This window comes from Monodon monoceros, unplaced genomic scaffold, assembly GCF_005190385.1.
Source record: "Monodon monoceros isolate NGI ecotype Baffin Bay Population unplaced genomic scaffold, NGI_Narwhal_1 Super_Scaffold_5, whole genome shotgun sequence".
In the NCBI taxonomy this organism is placed as follows: domain Eukaryota; kingdom Metazoa; phylum Chordata; class Mammalia; order Artiodactyla; family Monodontidae; genus Monodon; species Monodon monoceros.
Genome location: NW_021703782.1, coordinates 82,768,373 through 82,790,136, shown reverse-complemented (window position 1 = coordinate 82,790,136; position 21,764 = coordinate 82,768,373). Strand labels below are relative to the sequence as shown.

The following is a 21,764-nucleotide window of genomic DNA, read 5'->3' as shown; positions in this document are numbered from 1 at the left end:
TCTGGATGATCTATCCATTGATGTAAGTGGGGTATTAAAGTCCCCTACTATTATTGTATTATTGTCAGTTTCTCCCTTTATGTCTGTTAATATTTGCTTTATATATTTAGGTGCTCCTATCTTAGATGCATCTATGTTTATGAATGTTATATCCTCTTCTTGGATTGACCCTTTTATCATTATATAACGGCCTTTTTTGTCTTTTGTTATATATTTTATTTTAAAGTCTGTTTTGTCTGATAGGAGTATTGCTACTGGAGATTTATTTTCGTTTTCATTTGCATGGAGTATTTTTTTCCCATCCTTTAACTTTCAGTCTGTGTGTGCCTTCATCTCTGAAGTGAGTCTCTTGTAGACAGCATATAAATGGGTTTTATTTTTTTAATCCATTTAGCTACACTAAGTCTTTTGATTGGAGCATTTAGTCCATTTACATTTAAAGTGATTTTTGATAGGTATGTACTTATTGTCATTTTGTTACTTGTTTTATGGTTGTATTTGTAGTTCATTACTTCTAGTCTCTTCCCTTGTGGTTTGATTTTCTTTAGTGTTTTGTTTGTGGTTTCTTTTTGTTTTTGTAACTATTACTGGTTTTTGTTGTGTGGTTACCATGAGACATGTGTGTGTGTGTCTGTGTGTGTGTGTGTGTGTGTGTATTAAACTGATAGTCATTAAGTTCAAACACATTCTAAAATCTCTATACTTTTACTCCTCAACACCATGTTTTATGTTTTTGATGTCATATTTTACATATTTATATGAATCCCTTAATTGCTTCTTTTAGTTATAGTTGATTTTACAATTTTGTCTTCTAACCTTTGTCCTAGATTTTTAAAGTGGTTGATCTGATGTCTTTATTATATATATACCTTTACCAGAGAGATTTTTTCCTTCATATATTTTCTTATTTCTTGTTACGGCTTTCCCTGCGCGTGCACACACACACACACACACACACACACACACACACACTTAAGGAAGACCCTTTAACCTTGCTTTGAAGGCTGGTTTAGTGGTGATGAACTCTTTTAGTTTTTGCTTGTCTGGAAAACTCTATCTCTCCTTCAATTCTGAATGATAACCTTGCCAGGTAGAATATCCTTGGTTTTAAGTTTTTTCCTTTCAGCACTTTAAATATATCAGCCACTCCTTTCTGGCCAGCACAGTTTCTGCTGAAAAGTCAGCTGACAGCCTTATGGGGATTCCCTTAGTATGTGGCCCTTTGTTTTTCTCTTGCTGCCTTGGGAGTTCTACCTTTATCATTAATTTTTGCCGTTTTGATTGTGATATGCCTTGATGTGGGTCTCTTTGGGCTCATCTTGTTTGGGACTTCCTGTGATCTTGGAACTTGATACCTGTTTCCTTCTTCAAGTTAGGAAAGTTTTTAGCCAATATTTCATAAAATACATTTTCTGGGATCTCTATAATGCAAACATTAGCATGTTTGATGTTGTCCCAGAGGTCCCTTAATGTATCCTCATTAAAAACATTTTTTCTTTTTTCTTTTCTGATTGGGTGATTTCCATTATTCTGTCTTCCAGGTCACTTTTGCATTCTTCTGTAACACCTAATCTGCTGTTAATTTCCTCTAACGTATTTTTCATTTCATTTATTGTATTCTTCAGTTCTGGGTGGCTCTTTATAATATTTTCTAGTTCTTTGTTGAAATTCTCATTGTGTTCTTCTTTTCTCAAGTTTGGTGAGCATTTTTATGACTATTGTTTTTTTGTTTTTTTTTTATGGTATGCGGGCCCCTTTCACTGTTGTGGCCTCTCCCGTTGCGGAGCACACACTCCATTTGCGCAGGCTCAGCGGCCATGGCTCACGGGCCCAGCCGCTCCGCGGCATGTGGGATCTTCCCGGACTGGGGCATGAACCCATGTCCCTTGCATCGGCAGGCGGACTCTCAACCACTGCGCCACCAGGGAAGCCCCCATGACTATTGTTTTGATTTATCAGGTAAATTACTTTTCTCCGTTTCATTAGGATTTTCTTTTCCCCCCTGGATTTTATTGTGTTCTTTGGTTTGGAACATATTCTTCTGTTTTCTCATTTTGTTTGAATTTCTCTATTTGTCTCTATGAAATTAGGTGAAACAGATGCCTCTCTTGGTCTTGAAGGTGTGTTCTTGTGTGGGAGCATCTCTATGCAGTCTGTGTGTGCCCAGTGACTTTGGTGGGAGAGCTTGATCTGAAGCAAGCATGGGCCAGAGCTTTTTCTGGGGCACACTGAATCCATCACCTTGGTGGGGGTGGGCTGGAGCCTGGGGTATGGGGGGTAGAGCTGGAGCCTGGCATGGGCCAGGGCTTCTCCTGAGTTGCACTGGTGGCTGCCACCTTGGCCAGGGTGGACTGGAGCCAGGGGGCAGCTAGAGCTAGAGCCCAGTGCAAGCTGCAGCATCTCCTGGGGTGTGCTGGTGGCCATCAACTCGACGGGGGGCAGGACAGGAATTGGAGGGGCTGGAGCTGGAGACTGGTGTGGGCTGGGGTGTGTGCTGGGGCTGTCTTGGCAGGCCAGCCAGAGCACCAGGCACTTTTCAATCTGCTGCTTCTGTGCTGGGATTGGGAGCAAGCAAGTCTGTGTACATGCCCTTTAAAAGCAGTCTTGGTTTTCTACAGCCCTTTCAAAAGCCTCACTGGTTTTCAAAATCAGACAAGGAGGATTGCTGTCTCAGTGCTAGACCCCAATGTGGGGCTTGAACCCCTTGCTCCTTAGGGAGGATTCCCAAGTTTGTGGTTTCCCCCTCCTCTTCTGAGTTGCCCACTGGTGGTATGGGTCCTGAGTAGATTGCTTCTCTTCTCCTACCAGTCTCAGTGTGCTTGTTGTCTTTATATCCTCAGTTGTAGAAGAGCTATTCTACTAGTCTTCAGGTCATTTTTGGAGAGAGTTGTTCTACATGTAGTTGTAGTTTTGTAGGTGAGCTAGGGTTTTCCAATGCCACCACTGATCCTGCCTTCTCTTTAATTTTCTGTAATAGAATCAGGCTTCCTTTCAAACACCTGTTTCCAATGATGATGGAAGGGAAAGAAAACATAAACCAGCTCATTAAAGGTATCTTAATCTTTTCTTGTTTCGTACAGCCCATGTTCAGGTAAATAATTAATTTGGAGATCAGATATTAGCAGAAATGTTTCTATTTCCTTCAAAGATACCCTCTACCCTCTTTTCCAAATCTGGGTGCAAGAGGGCTTGTATAATCTCAGGGCAAGGGTGTGTGGCAGGAACGCTAGATCAGATAACTATTCTTGGCCAGCTTCTCTAACCTGGTGGAAGTGTAACTCATCTGGTCTCCAGGCATTGACCTTTTGTGTGTATGCATTCATAGCTCATGGTTGTTCTCTCAGAATGGTCAAGGCCAGGTGGCAAACTCACTCTCACCCTCTGGGTCAGGTGGTGAAACTACTCAAATCCTCTGGGTTTGCCCCACTTGGCCTTCATTGTCCTTCAAAATTCCCTGAGTGTCACCTGTGTCCTTTATAGATCCCTGGTAGAGCCACATACCCCATACCCTGTGCTAAAGAGTCACCTCACACATTGTCATAACAGTCCCCAGGGAGGTTTGCTGGCCTTCAACTCTTAGCTGCTTTCCATGCCCATCATTGTGAGAATATGGGGACTTCCAGAACCCTTTCACACAACAGGAGTGCAAAGAGAAACTTATGTGTGCTGTCTTTGCATCTCTCTCTGCTTAAACACACAATATCCTGTTTTATGCTACTTTCCAGAACTCCAAACAGGAAGCAGGACAAAATCTTCCTCTGGGGTTTCCAGTTTCTTGTAATTCATTCCCACTTTTGGTCAAGGCCTAGACCTTTTTTCTAGGCAGGGATGCCTTCTCCCCTAGCACAACAGGTCCAGGGTCTAGCCTTAATGTAATAAAGCTTCAGAGGAAGAACAAAACAATTACTGAGAATATAAACAAATTGGGAGGTATTAATAAAGATTTTTCCTTGTAAGTAATAAGTCAGGGTGTACAGATACAGCTGAACTTATGCAGATGCTACTTAATGACTGAAATATTTTGGAATACATCAGTATTTGGAATATATCAGTATGTTAGCCTTCTCATGTTACAGCTAAGAAATAGAGTCTTGGAGAAATTTTTACAATGAATTAAGAGCAGTGCTGGGATCAGAACCTGGGGATGTAGCCCTAAATTTTCTCTGTTACATTATGTTGAGATTTTTTTCCCATAGGCTGTTAAATTCTAAGGAAATTTGAAATATGTTTTGCTGTATTCACCAGCACTGTTTTTGTCTCTGGAGAGCTGGAAACACTTCCATTTCTATATTTACTCCTATTTAGGGAGTACATTTTTTCAGGTTCTAATGATGATTAGAGATGTTGTTAGGTCTGTCACTGAAAGGGAGTCACAGTTTTCCACTGATCGTGCTGCAGCTCTGTGGAAGTTCAATGAAATCCCTTAAGTACACCTGGTGACTTTCACCCACCAGAATAGTCTTCATTCCATAATCACTTATTTTTGCTGCTTTTCTTTACTCTCCTTCTAAGGAAACCAGAATATATCATCCCAAGATAGGCCCCTTTGCCATAAAAATACTAGCACTTCAGAAAAACAGCAGCTGCAAGAGAGCCCCTCTGACCCTCCCCCTTTTCTTCCTGAAAGCAGGAGATAAAACTCCCAGATGGAAGGTGTCCTCCCTACACCAGAAGGAAAGAAACATTCTTATCATCAAGGACAAGAAATTGAGACTGAGATAATTCTATACAAATAGACCTTGATAAAAACAATTCTTATCTTCCTTTAGGCTCCTCACATAGTATAATTACTTTTCCACAATTGCCTCTCTTTGTTCAATCTAATATAAAACAGGTAGGTTTTGCCATTGCTTTGGGTCTTCATTCCTTGTGAGGGCTCCTGTGTCACATAAAGCTTACACTAAGTAAATGTGTATGCTTTTCTCCTGTTAATCTGCCTTATGTCAGTTAAATTCTACCCTAAAATTATATATTGATATAATCGTAGAGACAGAGACAGAGAGGGAGAGAGAGAGAAAGAGAGACAGAGACAGAGGGACAGATATTTTAAGGATTTGACTCATGCGATTGTGGGGACTGGAAATCTGCAGGGTGGGCCAGCAAGCTGGAGACCCAGGGAAGAGTTGATGTTACAGTCTTGGGTCTGAAGGCAGGCTTCTTCCTCAAAGGACTTCAGTCTTTTCTGCATGGTTCACACCTGCTACTGACAACTGCTAATGCCTCCCTTGTACATGGTTAGCACCTTACTGCCCAGTGCTCCCACCAATGTCCCCGCTCTTAATTTGCTACATTCTTTGAGGGTCCATGGAGTGCCAGGTCCCTGGTGTCTTCTGTTCTAGGCAGCAGAGTGAAGAAGGTCTGACTCTGTGCCAGCTTAGCATGCATCTCATTTTATTGCCTGGATGCTGGAGCACCCTTTCCTGTGCTTCTCTTAGAGTCTTAGTAAAAACAACACTATTTCTGCTGCGTTCCTCCCCAGCCCACCTCCCATCCTTGGATCAAGTCCTAGGAATTAGTCACTAAGCTGGGATCCTTGCTAGCCTGCCAAGATACCTCTCATCCTGTGTAAGAGCTGTGTGCTAAAACAGCCTCCTCTTCTCCCAGACATTCCAATCTGCCCATGACTTCCAATATTGGTCCCTTCTCCTCAAGGCTTATACTTCACTTTTAATACATTTTATTGTACCATTCCCATTTCACAAGTTAGAAAGCTGAAGCCCAAGGAAAGGTAAGTAATTTGCTTGAGGTCAGTCACAATGACAGATGTAAAGGAATCAGGGTTCCAATCTAAGTCTTTCTGATTCCAGAGGCCAGCTACACCTCACTGGCTGCAAGAGATGCAAAAATTAAAAGACATGGTACCTTCCCTCAAGGAGTTCACAACCTGGACGCACAGTCTGCAGTTTGTAGCTTGGATCACTTGTATATTTTGACAATGGGCATTGACTGATGGGATTAACAATAGGACAGATTTCAGGGGGTCTGGTCCTGAGGAGGCATTTTTGCATGGGGAGGGCTTTTGCTGTCCCTTCGAAGAGTGGTTTGCAAACTGGGCTATGCTTTAGAATCTGCTTTTAAAAGTACAGATCCCAGAAACTTACCCCAAACCTATCAAGTCAGAATCTCCAGCTGAGGGGCCTGGGAATCTTTATTTAACAGACTTGTCAGATGAGCCTGAAACCCACACCACTCTGAAGATGGATATTTGGGACTCATCTTAGAAACCACTAAAAAGGCAGCTGCCTAAGAGACCACTGACTTAGAGGAGGAGATAGAGAAGGAATTGAAGCAAAGGAGAAGAGAGCCAGGAGTTGAGAGGAGGAGTCCAGGGAAGAGGTGTGGAAACCAGACCTATGTGATGAAATAAAACATTCCTTTATGAAACACCTGGATTGAAAGGCACACCAGCTAAACTGAGCCTCTGCCCAGACCCTGTGGCAGCATGTGCTCGTAGCCCTGTCCCTGGGAACTTAAAAAAAAAAAAAAAGAAAGAAAAAGGAGCAGCTGATGGTTTCTATGGAGACAATTTCAACTTTGAACAGCAGGCTGGGGTATTTTGAACGATCTAAATTAGCAAGCAATAGGCAAGTGTCCAGTGCTTCTAGCCGGCTCAGTAAGCCATCCCGCTCCAGACTGCTTCCTGCAGCCGAATTCAGGGTGAGTCAGGGCTGTCGTGGCCAAGTAGAAAAGGTCTGCTTTCTGATTTCAGCAGCAGGGAACCGGGGGAGGCTGCTTTGTCTTTCTGTGTATGTTTTGCTCACCTCAGTGGGTAGCACAGTTCTCTGAAGAACCAGAAATTACTATCCCAGGTAGTTTATTGTTCAAACGCTGATTTATGTCAGATGCATAAACCTAACCAGAAGACTGTTTAGAGACTATTTTGGAGGTGAAATGCACACTTGGCTGCAAAAGTCAGGGTCCAGCCTAACGCGACTAATGGAGAGATTGTTTTTTATATACATTTAATTAATTAATTAATTTTTGGCTGCTTTGGGTCTTCGTTGCTGTGTGCAGGCTTTCTCTAGTTGCGGTGAGCAGGGGCTGCTCTTCGTTGTGGTGCGCGGGCTTCTTATTGCAGTGGCTTCTCTTGTTGCGGAGCACGGGCTCTAGGTGCGTGGGCTCAGTAGTGGCTTACGGGCTCTAGAGCGCAGGCTCAGTAGTTATGGCGCATGGGCTTAGTTGCTTTGTGGCATGTGGGATCTTCCTGGACCAGGGCTTGAACCCGTGTCCCCTGCACTGGCAGGCGGATTCTTAACCACTGCGTCACCAGGGAAGTCCCTGGAGAGATGTTTCTTGACTCAAAGAATTTTTCTCTGGGATTTATTGGGAGGAGGAAGTGCTGTGATGAAGTAAGAAAAGCAACAGGATCCTAAAGGAAATGGAATTTTTGTTTCTTGATTGGTAATATGGTAATTTTAACTTCCACGGGACCTTTCGCTCTCTTTTATTCTTTGTTTCCTGCCTTCTGATGTGTTGATGTCCCGCCAGTTCTTGACTGCCCTTCCTCTAACAGGTCAAGGTCTCCCAGTGGTGCAGGCGTGATCCCCATCCTTCCCCCTGGGACTCTGGGGGGGTCTGAAACGTGCTCAGCAATGCAGCTATCAGCTTTCAGACCCTATCAGATTGCTTCCATTTTGCTGAGGGCTCCCTCTCTAGCCACCAGGAGGCTATGCCTGTGAGAGGCAGCCGAGTTCTTGTTTCTTGCCCTCTGGCTGCTTTCTATCTTTGGTTTCACTGACAGTCTGCAGTGTACATTAACTGTTTCATGGACAGTCCTGCCTTCTGCTGCAAAGAAGTGAGGAACCCTGGAAATTGTATCCCATTGGATTTTGAGGAATTTTCTATCTTCAGAAGTAGCCTATAAATATTCAACTGGGCTTCTGTTCTGTCTTCACACTCTCTCTGAGATATGTCACTCAACTTTTTTGTGTGTGCTTTTTTATCTATCATTTATTCTTTCACTTCATTCCTCAAACATTTACTGAGCGATCACTATGTACTGGCACTATTCTAGGGACTGAGAAGTAGAGTGTTGAACAAGGTATAATTCTTGCCCATGAGGAATACTTTACAATCCAGAGTAGTGCTGTCCAGTAGGATATTCTGTGGTGATGGGAATATTCTATAGCTACATGGTCCAATAAAGTAGCCACTAGTAACATGTGGCTACTGAGCAATTAAAATGTGGTTAGCGTGAATGAGAAGCTAAATTTTAAATGTCAATTTCATGCATTTTTAAGTGAATTGAAATTTAAGTAGCTGTACATGGCTAGTGGGTACTATATTGGATAGAGCAGAAAAGGGAGAGACAGATAAAGAAGCAGATTTTGACAATATCCTATGCTAGGTTTGTAATGAGATGGTTCCTTAGACTAGTAAATAGATTGGGGGGTGGTGGTGAAAGGCTTTGATTGAATTAGATGATAAATTGTGTCAAACACAAAGGGAAGTCCAAGTCCAAGACTGACAGGTTCAGCTGGAAAAGAAATAAGGAGCCCCTTTTAGATTCAGACAGTTTATTACTTATATAGGCAGTGAAGGCAAGAGGTGCCAAGGGTGCAGCTCTCTGGGTCCTTGTCTCACCCACCAAAAGGATGGAACTGAAGCAAAAGGAACCAGGCATCTTCAACAGAGTTGTGAGATATTCAGTGGCTGAGGAGCTGATCCTAGACTGCAGCTTAGTGGTCCTAGAGCCTGCAGCTCTGCCCTAAAGGGGTGTAAGTATGAGATGGAGAGTCCCATGCCTCTCTGGAACCAGGGAGGTGGATGGGAAAGCTGCCTCATGGCAGCCTCCCACAAGATAGGGAGAGACAGATGGGAAAACTGTCTTGTGAAGCCTCTTGTAAAGACTGCTTCTCATGCCATGCTCCTGGGAGGATCACAAGGCATTCCACCCAGATTTAGGTCATATGGTGGTTCAAGCTGTTCCTGTGGAAACATGGAAGGTCTCGAGGGTGCTATGGTAGAGCCATTCCCCTGCAAAGAGTCTTAAGTGCTAGGACAAAAGATTTAGACTTTATCCTCAAATGAATCTGGCTGCCACTGGAAGTTTAAAGCAGATGAGTAAATTGATTATTTTTGAGTTTTATAAAGATCTGTCTGACAACATTGTCGAGATTAGACTGGGGAGAAAAAGCAACTGTAAAGAGAGAGAAATAATTGGGTAAAAGGATGAGAGTTTATGGGAATGGAGAGGAAAATCCACAATCATTTAATGAATACATGGGATGTGAAGGGCTCCTGTGCAGTGAAAGTGACAAAGACACATCAGACAGGATCCTGCCTTCAAGAAATTTACAAAGTAACAGGAGAGAGTACACACAGCATACATTACTCATTAATATTAAGTTCAAGAATTAAGTGCTCTGGGAGACATGGTAGAGAGAGAGCCCAGAGGAGGGACAGCCCTCTTCATCTGGGTGTCCCCGCACAGTGTAGGTGCTTCATTGATGATGATGACAATTGAGTGTTGAACAGGATAAGTTTTAAGTCTTCTTACAACTTATTTTGAAAATCTGTGAGGGACGGGCCCTGGCAGGCAATAAGCCTTAACAACTAACAAAGATATTAATCCCTATAGCAGTATGTGGATTAGTTGGGATCCAATTAGAATAAGACAATAGAAATGGAATACAGGGAAAGCAGGAAAAAATCGTAAAGATTCAGCATGATGAGAGGTGACAAGGAGAAGGTTTGAGGGCAGGGTTAACTTGCCATATACCACTGGAAATATTAATGGCTGAGTCCTCACTCCCACTTCCCATCCCCACATTCTTGTATTTTTATTTGACCTTGTTTTCCTTCTTCCTCCAGAGGGAGATCAGTTGATACTTATTGCTTCAGGAAAGAGAAAAACAAAAATTTTTTCCTGGCCTTTATGTTGCAAAAAGCCTAATAGATGATGTGAATTTCAGAAGTCACAAATGCGTGTATTTCGTTTGGTGTATTTCGTTTGGTCCACGCCTTGGGTTTTTTCCTTTGGTTGGTTGGTTGTTGTTGTTGGGTAGTTTTGTGTGTGTGCATTTTTTTAATAGAATACATTTGAATGCCTTAGATGGGCAGGTAGTCTTAGGTTCACTGCAGTCTTACATTTTGTTCATCTCTGTCCTTTATCTACAAATTTATATTACCTGCCTGGCCCCTATAGGTATCCGAATTTGGAACCACTGGTATCCATTGTAAAACAGGTTTAGAAGAATGCATAGTAACATATGAACAGGGTCTCCCAACCCCAAGTCTTTGAGCACTGCCACAGTCACAGGGAACTTCCTTGAGCTCCCAGGAAGAGCAGGATGCTCTGAATTCTGTGATTATATCTCTGCCATCTGGAGGAACAAGGACTCAAAATAGGAATTACTCTGAATTTAGAAAAATAGAAAAAAAATTACATTTCATGCACATGTGGGTTTGTGGACTAAAGTTTACTCCTACTATTCCATTACTAGTCCTGCCACCCTGTACACCAGGGTATATATTTAACTAAAAGCTTCAGAGTTAAGGAAAGGGAAAGATGAAGTTAGGGTCAAAGAAGAAGTAGGAAAGAAAAACAAGAGGGGGAGGCTAGGAAAAGAATGAGCTCTCATATGTCTACCCTCATCTGGGGAAGATAAGTAAGGTTTATATGTAGGGTCAGATGGTACTGGTTAAAATTCTTGCTTCATCATTAACAACATAGGCAAGCTTGGGTAAGTCATTTAACTAGCTGAGCTCAATTTCCTAATTTACAATGTAAGGATAATAATAATTTTTTATTCCCACAGGTTTTTTGCAAGGGTCAAGAGAAATAATGGTCATAAAAGTGTACTGAAAAGTGAAAAGACTTTACTATGTGGATTCATATTACCCAGTGACTAGCCATTAGTAAGTGCTCAATAGTTGTTTGCTGTTACAGAAAAAAGGGAAATGAGGGGAGAGCTGAATTCCAAAGGCCACTTAAAATTACCAGCCCCTTTACTTGTCAAATAATTGTGATATTTTGTCTTTTCCATTTTCCTGGAGCCATTGCTGCATTTTTTAGTTGTTTGTTAAAGACCATACCCAATGCAACAGGACAACTTGTATTACCAGCTGATGTAAATCCCACTGATAAGTAACTTCACTGTAAAGACAGAGTGTTTCAGTGTGTGGCCTCTTGTCAAATGACTCAGAAAATGGCAGTTCTCCATCACTAATCTTCTGAGTTTTGTCCCTAGTCCTTCAATTCCCTTCTTCCCCTTTTAAATTTACCCTCAAATTTATCACTCCATTGGACCATCAGACATATTTGGAATGCTTACTGAAATATAAAAGAGTTTCATAATAAGCAACAGAATGAGAAGAATTCCGTATGAAAACTCTCTTCTTTTTTTTTTTTTTCGGTATGCGGGCCTCGCACTGTTGTGGCCTCTCCCGTTGCGGAGCACAGCCTCCGGACGCGCAGGCTCAGCGGCCATGGCTCACGGGCCCAGCCGCTCCGTGGCATGTGGGATCTTCCCGGACCGGGAAATGAACCCGTGTCCCCTGCATCGGCAGGCGGACTCTCAACCACTGCGCCACCAGGGAAGCCCGAAAACTCTCTTCTTACACTGGCCACACTTCACAATGTTTACAAATGGTAACGAAGTGCCAGGGTGCAGCTGACTACAGTGTGTAAAAATTCATTTTCGGAATGCAGCGTTCCTTCCCTATGACACCGATAGAGTTTGTTCACTCCTTTAACTCAGTCCACGGAGCATAAGGGGAGTTTGGAGGAGGTAATTCAGGAAGGAGAGGCACACATCAGCCCACCATGCTCTTCTCCACATCGAGCTCGCCACTAGCCATCAACAGCCTCCCCTAATCTTGCATCCCAAACTGAGAATGGTCTCAGCCAATTGTACATGATCCTTTCACACACCACCCTATGGGGCTGAACAACATGTAAAGGAACAGCTCAGTGACTGTCTCCCTCCATCATTGCATGCACTAGCATCACATCACACTTGAAGTTCAAAAACTGTTTCTCTTTTTTCCAATTAAGAGCTCTTGTGGAAACCCTAGTGACATTTTGCAGAGCCTCGGAGTTCCTCAGAAACCCAGTTGAGAATCCCTGGTGTATAGGTATCAAATCTTCTTTTGTGTATGTGTGTGTGTGTGTGTGTGTGTGTGTGTGTGTGTGTACAAGTGTATGTATGTATTATTTATTTTTGGCTGTGTTGGGTCTTAGTTGCAGCAGGTGGGATCTTTTGTTGCAGCGCTCAGGCTTCTCTCTAGTTGTGGTATGCGGGTTTTTCTCTTCTCTAGCTGTGGCGTATAGGCTCTGTAGTTTGCAGCACGCAGCCTCTCTAGTTGAGGCTCCCGGGCTCAGAAGTTGTAGCGTGTGGGCTTAGTTGCCCCGTGGCATGTGGGATCTTTGTTCCCCAACCAGGGATTGAACCCGTGTCCCCTGCATTGGAAGGCGGATTCTTTACCACTAGACCATCCGGGAAGTCCCCATGTGTATGTATTTAAATCCTGGATTTTTCTTGTTTCTTGAATATATAAGGGGGTGTTATATAAAGAACAGATGGCACAAGGCTTGAATAAGTCTGAGGTCTGATAGACTTACAACCAGCTTCTGAAGAGGTAATCTGTCAAACTGTGCCTTGGATCCCTACCAGATCTTCATGCGGGCACACCCTATCTTGTCAGCCATGTTTAGCCCATGTTCCAAAGGCAGTGACTGTGGGATTGCTGATCATGTGGCTGCTTCCTAGTCTTTGGTCAGGAAACCTGACACACCATTCACAGGCACACACTGTTGACTTATCAAGTGACCTCTCTCTCTCTTTCTCTCTTTGTTTCACGTGCTCTTGGGAGAACGCCTGCTTCTTATAGGAAGTTTCATTATAATCTAACCCCTTGCATATACCTTGGTGCAAATGGCAAAAATCTAGACATAGAATACTAATGACCATTATGGGGAATTTCTGAGAAGTCAGAATCAATAACTTAACACATTTAACAGGAGCTCCAGAAAAATTAGGAGACAAAACAGTAAGCATAGTCAGCTAAGTGCTGAGACCCCAAAATAAAATTCTAGCTCTAAGATAGATTCCTTTCAAAGACTGAAGTCTTCTGAAACCTATCTTCTTCCATCTCTCTTTTCTCTGACACTTATTTATATAACCACAGACCTTCTAAATGACCTACCCTTTCTTTCTTCAGGGGTTTCTCAGGATAGGAGCAATCTAATTTCTCTTTGTCCCTGTATCTTTCTCTCTTTCCTCAAACTCCCATACTCTACTGCAAGACTGTCTTTCTGTGATTATCTGGTTACAGCTTCTGAATTTTATGGATACAGCCACGTAAAAAGAGTCCAAGGCTAAGACTAGGCTGAGGCAGGAGGGCACCTAGAGTGCAAAATTTCAGGACTTCAGGGACTTGGTCATGCAAGTAAATTTTGCTACCTAGGTGCCTTCTTGCTACACCTTTAGTCCTTACCTTGATAGAGTGACTGGTGACTCTGGGTCTCCATTCCAAATTGGCAAGGGGGGAACATCCCTGGCACATCTTGAATCAGGTATCCAGTCCTGATCCTGTCAGCAACGGCCCCCCGGGGTGGAGGTCACATGGTATAAACATAGCTGCTGAGGGTCCATCTCTGGGCTTTAGGGAGCAATTCTCAGATAAAGAGGGACCCTGACTTGGCAAGAGACTCTAATATATTACAAAAGCACTATGTAAGTAAAGTATTTTAATTACATTTTTGGTGCTATTTTTTCCTGCCCCTGTTATGAATTTCATAACTCTGAAGCATGTACATTGTATAATTTACTATATGAGTATCAATAGGATTCCTAAAGTTTTAACACATAGTTGCTTGCCCTTGAAGAATTTGCAGTCCACCTGGAAGAATAAGACCAGATGCGGGATGCACGCAGGAATGCAGGAGAATAGTTATGTTAATTAATTCAAATTAATTCAATTTGAAAATCAAATCTGTATCGGGTCAATAAATTATATAGAAGTTTTGAGAAGGAAGAAGAATTTGTGGAATAGGGCACGCAAGTACCCCTTCTCAATGATCTCTTTTTGGGAAGAAGGAAAGAACAGATACAGAGAGTTATAGGAAGGACCAGATCAGAAAATACCAAGGGAGCACTGAAATGTCACATGGGACGTGGGGTGTTCTTATTCATATTACAGGTCCCATTTCCCTGATACATAAGAAAGACCCAGGAAGTTTGAATTGATGCCACCTTCTTCTGCCAAGAACTCTGCTGGTATTGAGGGAAAACATTCACAATCATTCTATTTATTCCAAATTATTCTATTGACCATGAGTTTTGAAATGGTCAGTAATGCTGGTTGTTGATGGGGGTCAGGTGGGAGGGAGTGCATCCTTTGCAGAAAATCACTTTCTTAAAAGAAGCACAAAATGCATTTTTCCTTGACCCTCTCTTTCCTCCAAAGACCTGCTTTCAACAGTGAAGAACTGGGCATTAAAACCCCTCTTCTGCCCCTGCACTGCCAGAGCCTGTTTATTTTCTCCAGAATCTTTTCTGCTCACAAATCTAAACCCCAAAGCCTTCACTTTGCATTCCTCTGTAAAATAAAATCAAGGATCCCTTGGAGGATCAAGCTTTCTGAGGGAACACCTGTTACTACCATTTGTGTGAAGATATTGTTGGAAAAATGATGCACACCTATGTCAAAGTTTCATACGAGAAATTTCTCTTAGGAAAATATTGGAAAGGCCTCACTTTTTCCTTTCCTTTGAGAAACTGGTAACCCTTTCTATGAGGCTAATTAGAACAACACAACTGAGAGATTGCCTTTTTTCCTTTGGCTGTCATTCATTCAGTGTCTCTGATGCTAGTTCATATTTTCCCAGATCCTGTTTTATTTTTATTTGTTTATGCCTCCTTTATCTACAAACAGGTTCAAATCCTTTGTGGAATGAGGTATAGAAGAAAGGAGGGAAAGTAAAGAAAGAAGGAATGTACAGAGGGAGGAAGGAGGGAGAGAGTACCCCAAATTTTGCTCATAAAATGAGGAGAGTATGAAATAGCTGATCAAATGTATATTTCATTCTCTTTGCTACAAACAATATTTTATATTTATCACTCTGTTGGAAAGCCACAAAAGCAGATCATGAAGTTTTATTTTCCCTTAAAAAGAACAAATAATGGGAACTCTGAAAAGAGCTGGCAGTCCGTCTTACAATGGCAGGGAGGGATTGGAAACTAAAAAAAGAGAAAAGAAAGAAAGAAACAACAGCATAACATGTTTCTTGTTTATGTAGGTATGGGAGTTGAAAAGCAGCACTGATCCTTCCAATAAACCCTTAATCATGCATTACCCCCTCGGATCCTAACAAACACCAGTGAAATAGGTCACCTGGGAATGATCTCAACTGAAGATATGAAGCTCAACTTACTCAAAACCACAAAACTAAGATTTCCTACAGTGTTGTAATGGATAAGACAGGAGGCTGTAGTGGCAGACCTAGCTTGAATTTCAGGTTCTACTATTAATTATTTACAAGACTTTGAGCATGTCACTTAACCTGTTTCCTCATATGTAAAATGAGAATAATGAGTACTGTCTGCAACACCCTATTTTCCCTCCTCCAAATGTCCTGTGTATTTTGTACTAGTATCTAGAAATCTGCCTTGGCCAGACCTAATATAAGCCTTGTCTGGGCCTCTTCCTTGGAACTGAAGTCTCCAACTCAGAGTTTTCTCTCTCACTGCAGGGTAGGAAATACCACTTGGTCCCTTTGCCGGTTGCCAATGTTCCAGCTGACAGCCACCCCGGCAAGTGCCCTCGCGGATGAGCCCGTGCACATCCGAGTGACAGGCCTGCCCCCACTGCAGACGGTGACACTCATGGCATCTATGAAGGATGAGAAGGGGAATCTGTACCAGTCCAGAGCCTTCTACAGGGCCAGCAAGGCTGGTGAGCTGGACCTGAAGCAGGCTCCTGCCTTGGGGGGCCACTACGTGGGGGTCCACCCTATGGGCCTCTTCTGGTCTCTGAAGCCGGAGAAGGCTTTTGAGAGGCAGATTAAGAAAGATGTGATGAACAGCCCCTTTTGGATCACTCTGGAGCTATATGACTCCGTTTATTTACAAAAGTCAGGGGAGGTTCAGCCCAGGGCCAGCCAGGTGGTGCAGCGTTGGTTCTCCAGCCCTCAGACACAGCGGGTGCAGGTCCAAGAAGGTCGTGTGCGAGGAGCCCTTTTCCTCCCTCCAGGTGAGACTAATCTTTCATGATCTAGAAGACATGGTTCATGGAAATAAAAACAAAAGCAAAGGGCATCAAACTGTTGGCAAACTAGTATTTCCCACAATATTTTAAAAGTAATAAGCCGTTTCGTTGTGTGTGTGAAGGTGGAATTCATTCTGCTCAGCCTGTACTTTTGCTGGCACCTCCTTGACCCTCTTGTTAGTCTTTGTGATCTCATTCTCTTCTCTTTTTTCTTGATCTTAGGGGCAGGCCCTTTCCCAGGACTCATTGATTTGTTTGGGGGCATCGGGGGTCTAGTTGAGTATCGGGCCAGTCTTCTGGCTGCCCATGGCTTTGCAGTGCTGGCCTTAGCATATTTTGCCTACGCAGACCTGCCCAAGCAGTTGCAGGAGGTGGACCTGGAATATTTTGAGGAAGCTACCAACTTGCTACTAGCTCATCCCAAGGTATTTAAAATACTTTTCATTTTACCTGGCAACATTATAGCCAAAACAATAAAAAATCACAAATGTCCGTTCTGCCTATATTACCAGTCTGTTTAGACTTGGGCACAGCACTGTTGAGTGAAAATGCAGATAATAATACGTACCTTGTAGGATTGTTGGGTTGATTAGGATCAGCCTAGTGCTTACTGGCACAAAGAAGACAATAAATGGTGGGTATATTATGCTTCTCTTCATTTGCTAGTTCAAAAATCAGGTATTTCTTACAGTTCAACCTGACAGGGTAAAACAACCATATCACCTAATGTTTATATTAAGTGACTCTTTGTTAGACTCTGTGCTCAATACTTTATATGCACTATCTCATTTAATGCTCATAATTACTGTGTGAAGTTAGTACTTTTGACATGGTCCTCATTTTTCAGATGAGAAGGCATACCCATCTCAGTTAAGTAAGAGGCCAACACTCCACGGCCAGTAAGTGACAGAGCCCTTGGGGCAATGTCTTTGCTCCAAACCGTTAAGTCATCCTGACTCCCCAGCTTACATCGTTCTCTCCTGGAGCCTTGACTCTTCTCAAGAAGAGATAGGATATGTTTGCTATTGCAGCATCACCGGTATCCCCATCTTCAGTGTTATCGTCATAATCAAATACACCCGTGATTTTCCCAAGCATATTTGGCTCTGTTTAAAGGATTGCCTAGAAGGAATTAAAGCCCAGGTGAAATGTTTTCAAGTTAATTTTGTTTTTCACTTCAAATTTAACTATTCGTGACATTGTATGAGGAGAAAGGGCAATTGCCAAAATTCAATTTGTAGTCAGATTCCACAGAAGAGGTTCAATTCCCACCTCTGCCCCTTGATACTGTTGTAACCTTGAGCGAGACTTACACTTCCTGAATCCCCGTTTTCTTGTTGGAGGGCCGAGCATATAGTAAACGCTCAATAAATCCACCTTGTCACCTGTGCCCATCTGGCTTCTTCCCTCTTCCTTTCCCCACACCCTCAACCCATCCCAAAGTGTTTTAGGTTCTTTCTCAGTACATCACACCCTCTTCACCCTCCCTGCCGCTGTTTTAGTCCCTCATCATTGCTCAGCTGTGATGCTGCAATAGTGCATTAATCAATTTCCCGTCTCCATTTATAGCCCTCCTCCCTCACTTCCCAATCCACTCCTCACGTGGATGGTTCTCAGGTGTGGATGCACACTGGATTTCCTTGGGGATATTTTATAGTATCAGATTCTTGGGCCCACTCAGACCTACTGAAGTAGCTCTCAAAAAACTGGATCTTAGGGGCTTCCCTGGTGGCGCAGTGGTTAAGCATCTGCCTGTCAATGCAGGGGACGCGGGTTCGTGCCCCAGTCTGGGAAGATTCCACATGCTGCAGAGCGGCTGGGCCCGTGAGCCATGGCCACTAGGCCTGCGCGTCCGGAGCCTGTGCTCCGCAACGGGGGAGACCACAACAGTGAGAGGCCCGCATACTGCAAAAAACCAAACAAACAAACAAACAAAAACTGGATCTCAGAAAGCTCAAGTTTTAAAAGTTTTTTTTTCAGGTGATTCTGATGATAGAAAGGTGCTGGGATACAACTGTGAGCAAAGTAAACACACAGGGTCACTATGTATTTGCTATTGTTTGTCCAGAATGCCCTTCCTTTCCTCATTCATCCCTCAGATGTCTTCCCTTCCCTCTGGTCCCTGGGCCCACCACAAAGTTAAGGACTCCCTCCTGTGACCTACTACTTTTCCTAGTGGACTGGGAACTGACATTCAATTTTTACAGAATCTAAGTCTTTCATCTTTACACTCCCAATCCTTCCAGGATTAGCCTTTGGTTTAACAAATATGCAAATCCTTTGTAGCTGTAAAATGCTGTTTAAATATGAATTACACTTACCTAATATTTGAAAGAAACTGGGACACCTCTTTTACTAGCTGGAGAGAAGAATTCGATTCTTCAAAAATCTTACCTGCCTCTGCTCTTGTGATGTCTAATGTTGCTGGTGTATTAGACCCTTTTTGCCTTTATAGAGCTCTGCTTTGGGTGAAGAGTTTTAATTTCTGTTTTTTTTGCTTGATCTTCATAACTGTCCTACAAGGTAGGTAATATTATCACCCCCATAAGACAATAAGGCTTAGGGAGGGTAAGTAGGTAGTATTCTCTCTCAGTCGCAAAGCTGGTAAACCTTAGTGCCAGGACTCCCACCCCGCATTTTCAGACTCTTCCCATCATACTAGCTTACTGGCCTGTAGGACAGCTCCTTCTCAGAGAATGTCCTGTAATGGGTTTCCTTTATTTTCTCCTTCAGATCCAAAAGCCAGGAATTGGAGTGATCTCTGTGAGCAAAGGTGCAGAGATCGGGCTGGCCATGGCCTGCTACCTGAAGGAGGTGGCAGCCACTGTCTGCATCAATGGGTGCAATGCCATCTTTGAATTTCCGCTCAAGTACCGGGATCTGGTTATAACACCCATCCCCTCGTTGCCGGAGCGCATGGAGTTCAACATCATGGGCGCTTTGTGCCTCCGTCACTACAAGGGGAACCCCCGAGATGCACTGAATCAACACAGTGTGCTTCCTATTGAAAAGGCCCAGGGTCCGATCCTCTTCATTATAGGGGAGGATGACGAATGCTTCAATAGCAGAGAGTACGCTGAGCAAGCCCTGGACCAGCTGCGGAGGCACGGCAGAAGCAGCGGAAGGATGCTGCTCTACCCCGGGGCGGGCCACCTCATAGAGCCGCCCTATTTGCCCCTGTGCTATGCGTCCTGGAGCCGCGGCCTCTTCTGCCCCCTGCTTTGGGGGGGGGACCCTGTGGGCCACGCGGCAGCCCAGGAGCACGCCTGGGGAGAGATCCAGAAATTCTTCAGGCAACACCTTGTTCAGAGCAGAAGCACACTCTAAGGGTGATGATAGGGGAGGAGAAACAAAAAAATTGGATAAGGCAGGGATGTGAGTGGGGGAGGGGACTCCTGATTTCTCTAGATTCACAGTCATCTTGAATCAACTGGAAGGAAATTGGACAAAGTCAAAGAATCAGGTGCATCTGAAATATTTCTGACAAAATTGTATGTTCTTTGAATTTCTGTAAATTGAATCTTGGTTTATATGCACCAGGTACGTTGCTATTTCAAAATTGTGATACCCTTGCAAATTGAATAACCTTTTGTACCCCGGTAAGGGAAACCTTGGATCCAGGTATCGCCAATCTAGATGAATGTTCTGGAACTTTGAAGTCACTTGTGAAATCATTTTCTGTTTAAACCATTGTGGGTTGAATTTGACATTTGATATGAAAAGTTCCTGATGCCACCATCAAGGGTAATCCTTGCTAGAGATTTCCAGTAGATACATTAATTCTTTTTTAGAATAGTGACGCTTCTTTTTATTCCTAAAATATATTTCTTTTTTATAATTTTAATCAGGAGTGGGGCTAAATGCTCAAGTGCCTTTGGAGCATTTAGTGAAATTAAATGAGCTATATTTAAAGTGATTAGAAGAGAGCCGGGCACATAGCAATTCTATATCAGAGTTAGCTATTATCATTTTCATGATGCTTTTCTCCTATAATCTGTTAATGTGGTGAATTGCATTCATTAATGGACTAATTTTGCTTATTCATCTAATTCTACTAGATCAGTTTCTCATATTGACTAGTTTGGGCTTTAAAATTTCTTTTGAAGCCAACCTAGTCATTTATATTTTCTCAGAATTTCACCCCTATTTTCTGGAACACATTTTTCTCTTATAATTTTTTACATATCCCCTGTTGTTTATTTGCATGCTTTCTCCTTTTCCTTTCAGTCTGACTTGCTAAATATTTGTCTATTTTATTAACCTTTTCTTAGAATAGCTTTTGGGTTGTTTATTGGCCAAATCTAATTTTTCCTGATTCATCAGTGTATGCTTCTTTGAAATAAGTTCATTCCTTCTGCCATATTTGTGTTTTCCTGGATTTTTGATATGCAGTGTTCTCATTTTGTTAATGTCTAAATAGTTTCTGATTTGCTTCCTCCCTCCCCCCACCCTTAAACCCAAGAGTAATTTTACCAAAGTACAAAGTATCATCCTGTAGATAACTTGCTGGTTATAAGGACCTCACTTTGCAATGGAGGGGTCAGATTGTCTCCACCTGAACCCACTGATCAAATTTAGCATCTCTAAAAATGGTCAATTTGACTTGTTGTGGTTCATGACAAGATGTAATGTGGAGTGCCCAGCACTGCTTAGAACTATTTCTAACAACACTGTTCAACTTGAAGCTAATCAAGCCCTTAGATCAAACTTCTTACTAATGTGGTAGTTAGTGAACAACTTAAATGGTACTACAAGGAGACAAACATAGATTGTCCATCATTCTATGACCTGGTCTCTTCACAAGTTAATTACCAACTGACTTTGTCTCTTTTCACAAGTTAATTGCATGAAAAAATTTGGAATTTTTCACTTTGTGGGATTTTGCTTTCCTTTTTGCATTGGAGTGAGCTGGGGGATTGTTCAAAATTAAAAGGGACTTAAGAGGCATATTAACCAAATGCTATGTGTGGGCCTGGTTTGAACAAAGTAACTGTAAAAAGACATTTGGGGGATAATTAGAGAACTCTGAATATGACTGGATATTAAACGATACTATGAAATTGTTATCTTGTTAGGGGTCAAAATGGTATTGGGGTTATGTAAAAAAGTAACTTTTTAGAGATGCATACTGACATATTTAGAGGTGAAGCGTTGCAGTATCTGGGGATTGTTTTAAAATACTACAGGAATCTGGCAAATGTGAAAAGTTATTATATCCAGATGATCGGTATAGTGAAGTTTGTTTTCTCTACTTTTATGTATGCTTGCAAATTTTTCATAATAAAAAAGTAAGAGATATAATCGGTATATTTATTTTTCTGCCCCAACAGACAAGAACTTTAGCATGCATTACATCTTTTCTCCATGACAACCCCATTAATTTCATATTAATTTTTTTGCAACCAATAATTATTATTTTTAAATTAATTTTGATTGGAGTATAGTTGCTTTACAATGTTGTGTTAGTTTCTGCTGTGCAGTAAAGTGAATCAGTCGTACGTATACATATATCCACTCTTTTTAAGATTTCCTTCCCATTTAGGTCACCACAG

The 21,764-nt window shown here is 42.4% G+C and overlaps 1 protein-coding gene across 3 annotated transcripts; it reads left to right on the top strand.

The window, feature by feature from the left end:
• Positions 1–5,954: 5,954 nt before the first annotated feature.
• Positions 5,955–21,503, top strand: LOC114884263 (acyl-coenzyme A amino acid N-acyltransferase 2-like). Of its 3 annotated transcripts, none has more exons than XM_029203122.1 (4): positions 5,955–6,657; positions 15,698–16,197; positions 16,435–16,637; positions 18,946–21,503. In XM_029203122.1, the coding sequence occupies exons 2-4, from the start codon at positions 15,735–15,737 to the stop codon at positions 19,537–19,539; spliced, it is 1,260 nt and encodes a 419-aa protein (XP_029058955.1). In that variant the 5' UTR covers positions 5,955–6,657; positions 15,698–15,734; the 3' UTR covers positions 19,540–21,503. The 3 variants fall into 3 exon arrangements, with proteins under 3 accessions (XP_029058955.1, XP_029058956.1, XP_029058954.1); XM_029203123.1 differs by lacking the exon at positions 5,955–6,657 and adding an exon at positions 7,156–7,349 and having other exon boundaries at positions 15,698–15,900; XM_029203121.1 differs by lacking the exon at positions 5,955–6,657 and adding an exon at positions 7,156–7,349.
• The last annotated feature ends 261 nt before the right edge of the window (positions 21,504–21,764 follow it).

Excerpts from the sequence above, each read along its gene's own strand:
- LOC114884263 (XM_029203121.1), top strand. The coding sequence starts at position 7,192 with ATGTGGGATCTTCCTGGACCAGGGCTTGAACCCGTGTCCCCTGCACTG. Across the intron at positions 16,198-16,434 it reads AGCCCTTTTCCTCCCTCCAG|GGGCAGGCCCTTTCCCAGGA; the intron begins GTGAGACTAATC and ends TCTTGATCTTAG. Across the intron at positions 16,638-18,945 it reads TGCTACTAGCTCATCCCAAG|ATCCAAAAGCCAGGAATTGG; the intron begins GTATTTAAAATA and ends TTTCTCCTTCAG.